Source organism: Protomyctophum bolini (assembly GCF_963924005.1).
Source record: "Protomyctophum bolini genome assembly, chromosome: 9".
Taxonomy (NCBI): Eukaryota; Metazoa; Chordata; class Actinopteri; order Myctophiformes; family Myctophidae; genus Protomyctophum; species Protomyctophum bolini.
The window spans coordinates 8916457-8921227 of record NC_137870.1 but is presented as its reverse complement, the minus strand read 5'-3'; the positions used below and the strand labels follow the sequence as shown (position 1 = coordinate 8921227).

General features: G+C 42.5%; 1 protein-coding gene across 1 annotated transcript in view; it reads left to right on the top strand.

Moving 5' to 3' along the window:
• The window catches only part of stard10 (StAR related lipid transfer domain containing 10), a 22876-nt gene extending 18851 nt beyond the window's left edge, over window positions 1-4025 (top strand). The window contains exon 7 of the mRNA XM_080772609.1: window positions 3749-4025. Within this exon, the coding sequence (XP_080628735.1) occupies window positions 3749-3964 (216 nt within the window). The 3' untranslated portion in view covers window positions 3965-4025. The remainder of the gene's footprint in view (window positions 1-3748) is intronic.
• Window positions 4026-4771: the final 746 nt, after the last annotated feature.

Sequence of the window (4771 nt, the reverse complement as noted above, 5' to 3'; positions counted from 1 at the left end):
GAAGAGGTGGGTTTTCAGACTACGGCGGATGGTTGGGACTGGGAGTGAGGCTGCAGTTCTGATTGGAATGGGAAGTGCCTTCCATAGTTTTGGAGCCAGAAGGGAGAAGAGTTTGGGACGTGTGGAGCGTTGTCCCGACAACCAGTGGTCCTTGAGGGGCTTCCAGGTGGTCCTTGGCTAAACAATGGGCACCTGGGCGCGTCCATTTGGTTTCATTTTACGCTCGCAAGAGTTAAATTACTTAATTACATGACTTAAATTACAGTCCACACAATTAGAGAGAATGTGGAAGAATTTCTATTTCGATCAACATTTGCCTGTTATCTCTCCTAATGGTACAAACATCAAGACGGCATGAAACTGTGGACAAAATCCTACGACAACAAAATGTTCTTAAGTTGTTTGGTCTGCGAGGCTAAACGTCATGGTTCTGTGGACCTTGAAATGAAAACCCACTGCTGTAAAGAGCAGAACAGGCTGTATAGGGTTATAAAGAGAGAGAGAGGTTGGGTTATAAAGAGAGAGAGAGAGAGAGGTTGCCTCATGCATTACGGTCACACCCACACCCAGCAGAGCAGAATGGGGGCGCCATGGAGCTCCATGTATAATGAATGATGTCTGCTGTGTGTGTGTGTGTGTGTGTGTGTGTGTGTGTGTGTGTGTGTGTGTGTGTGTGTGTGTGAGTGTGAGTGTTAGTGCGCCTGCACGCATGTGTGTGTGAGCTGAAATAGGCCAGCCATGTCAGGATGGAGAGGAGAGGGATGAAGGCATCACTCCATACCAATGTCCGAGGCTCTCTCTCTCTCTCTCTCTCTCTCTCTCTCTCTCTCTCACACACACACACTGCCCGTAACACAACACACTGCCTGTCGGCTGCCATGGTTGCACATGATTTTATGTCACTGTTATTGTTATTGTACAGGAATCTGTACAATAACTGTCCTCCATACAGTCTGTACTGTCCAGATAGACTGGACAGGACAGAGTGTCCAGAGTGGTCGCCCCTTACTCTGTGTTGAATTCTTATTTGTTTCTTGTCAAGTCAAGTTTATTTTTAATATAGCACCGAATTACAACAAACATTTTCTCAAGGCATTTAACACTTCGAGTGTGCCGGACTTTTTCAAAATAAAGGTACGAATATGTACGTAGATGGCAATAAAATAATTAAGCTATTAAGTAGTCTGGCAGAGATGGGGTTGATTGGTGAATAAATCATTGAAGGGTTAGCAAGAAATTAAATGTAATTTACAGGTTGCTACTTGTCTCAGCGGCGCAAAGGCTTCTTTTTTGTTTTTTTGTCTGAACGGGGCGTATACTAGGGCCCATTGGCTTAGAGGCCAGCCAATCGTGACCATCTCGCCACTATAGTTCTCTGGGTGTTTGTTGACAGCTGTCTTTTCAAGACACCTGTAAAAAGTTGCTTGGAAACAACATCTAAACGCAGTCGCAACAGTGTCCAGTGTGTACCAGGTGTGTTTCTAAGGTTCCTTTGTGCTCGGATCAACTGGTGCCAGTTGAGAGAGAGCAGGAGGCGACGAATTTAGCCTCTAATAGGATTTTATCATTAACACATTTAGAGCTGAACGGGCTACGTTGTTATACATTTCAATCTGGGAAAGTGCCTGCGTCGTTTTAGTTGTTACTGCGTAGGCTATATCAGTGGTTTGGTTTTCATTTCATTTATTCAGCATTTGAGGTTTGAGCCACGGAGCCACCATTTGATGTGATTTAGCCTCTCAAACCCAAAACTATGGAATGCACTTCCCATGACAGTCAGAACTGCAGCCTCACTCCCAATCTTCCGCCGTAGTCTGAAAACCCACCTCTTCAGACTCCACCATGGCCCGTAGCACTTGCCCTAGCCTAGCCCCTTGGATAGTACTTTATGTAGACTTAGATAGTATTTTAAACAGACTTATAGCTTGTTACACAGGCAGCACTAGAATTGCATTTTATGTAGTCATAGCACTTTATGTATAATATATAATATAGTATAGTATGTATAGTTTTACATAGATACTCCACTGTTACGTTCTTAGTTTATACATGATTCATGATAACTACTTTGTATACAGTATATGTGATGTATGCCATGTTTTTGTTATTGCTTAATGTAAGTCGCTCTGGATTAAGAGCGTCTGCTAAATGCCTAAATTGTAAATTGTAAATGTTTTGTCTTTCGTTGAATACAATTTTGTCCACAATTCCATGCTGTATTGATGTTGGTACTTGGTACCATCAAAATAAAAAATCGTCTACATTCTCTAATTGTAATAACTAATGCAGATAATTAACAATAGTTTAACTCTTGCAACCATTTGATTTCATGTTACGCTCTCAAAAAGAGAGAGAGAGATCTAAGGGTCCATTTGGTTTGCCAACTCTCCATCATTTAGCCACCATAGGGACCATAGTGGTCCATAGGGACCACCTGGAACCTCCTCAAGGACCACTGGTTGAAAACCACTGGTATATATATCGTCACTGTCAGACATTACTTTGTATACCAATATTATCTAGTCATTATCTTTCATTGATTGATTGAATAGTTCATTAGACAGCATGTATAAACGGCAACAGAGTACAGTCAAACACTCAGTCCAAAAGGGATAGCACAAAATAAATCTGCTATCTTGTTTCCATTTGCCTCGTACAAGTTTAGTTTACAAAGCCTTAAAGGAGAATTCCATGCTAGAAGGCTTTCTTACCTTTATTTGTAGTTGTTACGTGACGTCCCCACCAAAGAGGTCCAGGTGCTATTTTGTGCAAAAGTGCATTATTGACTATTTCCCCTACCATAAGCCCTCAATGAATTGAATTGGGCATTGGGTTGTCGTGCTAATTCGCTTATTTCCATCGCTCAACTTTTTTTGTTGTAAATATCCTCTCTTCATAAGGTAAATAGTATCCCAAGCGTCACACTTTACTACTTATTTCGATGGAAATAAGCGAAATAGCACAAACACCCAACCCCCATTGAGGGCTTATATTAGGGGAAATAGCCAATAATGCACTCTTGCACAAAATAACACCTGGACCTCTTTGGTGGGGACGTAACAACTACAAATAAAGGTAAGAAAGCCTTCTAGCGTGGAATTCTCCTTTAAAGCCGAACAGAGTAAGCAATTTAGATTTATATGTTCCAGTGGCCGATGCCAAAGCAAGTAAATTTTGGCCTTAACACCCTTTCTGCTCTCCATCTCTGTCTGTGTTCTATCGATCTCTCCTTTGATGTCTTCACATCCGTCTCCTCCCTCTGTGCTTCGGTCGGTGTCAAATAATTGGGCTGAATGTTGTCAAAGGAACAATACTCCCAGAGCGTTTGAGTATACAACGAATGCTGTCAGATGTTTAACCAATCTGAACTGGAACCCCTTTTGGTGTTTTAAGCATTTAGCTATACTTTAGCTATTGAAAAATAGCAGATCTACAAGCTCCTGTGGTTTTTATGTGGTTAATATGTGTTTTTAGATATTTGAGTATTTCAAAGTGGCTGCGATGTCACAGACACTGGTCTGTCGGTCTGTCTGAATTTCTGCATGCTGGAGTAGACTATTTCATAAATGTCCAGTCCATTATTTGTATTCAAGGTGGCTATTTCTTAAAATCGATTAAATCGATTAGATTTGATTAACTGTCCCAACCCTAGTACACATGCATATTGATTAAAAAAAAATATGTCTCTCTTGACAACCATTTCTCTCTCTCTCTCTCTCTCTCTCTCTCTCTCTCTCTCTCTGGTCAGGCGATGAAGAAGATCAACAAGGCGTGTGTGAAGTACCCCGAGTGGAAACATAGACACAACCCGGGCCTGAAGCCGTGGCTCTACCCGGAACAGACTACACTACCCAGCATCCCCCTCTCCGAGCTCAGCATCCAGCACGCAGACAGCCTGGAGAACATCGACGAGAGCTGCCTGGCAGAGAGCCAGGAGAGAGAGCGAGAGAGAGACAGCGAATGAGAGCACGCACCCCCCCCCCCCCCCCCACCCACCCCCACACACACACACACACACACACACCGAGAGCCAGGACAGAGAGAGAGAGCGACTAGAGCACACACACACACACACACGGACACACACACCGAGAGCGAGAGAGAGAGAGACTAGTGGATAGGACACACGCGCACACACACGCACACGCACACACACGCACACGCACACACACACACACACACACACACAGGGATTAGTACACACCTGTAGATATAATGGAGCATACATCTGTATTTGCACATGATATGCATATAGCGCTGGGCATTTAACTGAAAACCGACGTAATCTGGCTCATGTAGGTTAATTGAATAAATGGTAAATGGTGCATTTGTATAGAGCTTTTTTTATCCAAAAGCGCTTTCCATTGTGCATTACATTCACCCATTCACACACACATTCACACCTTTACATAGATTGTTCATTACATTCACACACACATTCATACACCTTTACATAGATTGTTCATTACGTTCACCCATTCACACACACATTCACACCTTTACATAGATTGTTCATTACATTTCACCCATTCACACACACATTCATACACCTTTACATAGATTGTGCATTACATTCACCCATTCACACACACATTCATACACCTTTACATAGATTGTGCATTACATTCACCCATTCACACACACATTCATACACCTTTACATAGATTGTTCATTACATTCACCCATTCACACACACATTCATACACCTTTACATAGATTGTTCATTACATTCACCCATTCACACACACACACACACACACACACACACACA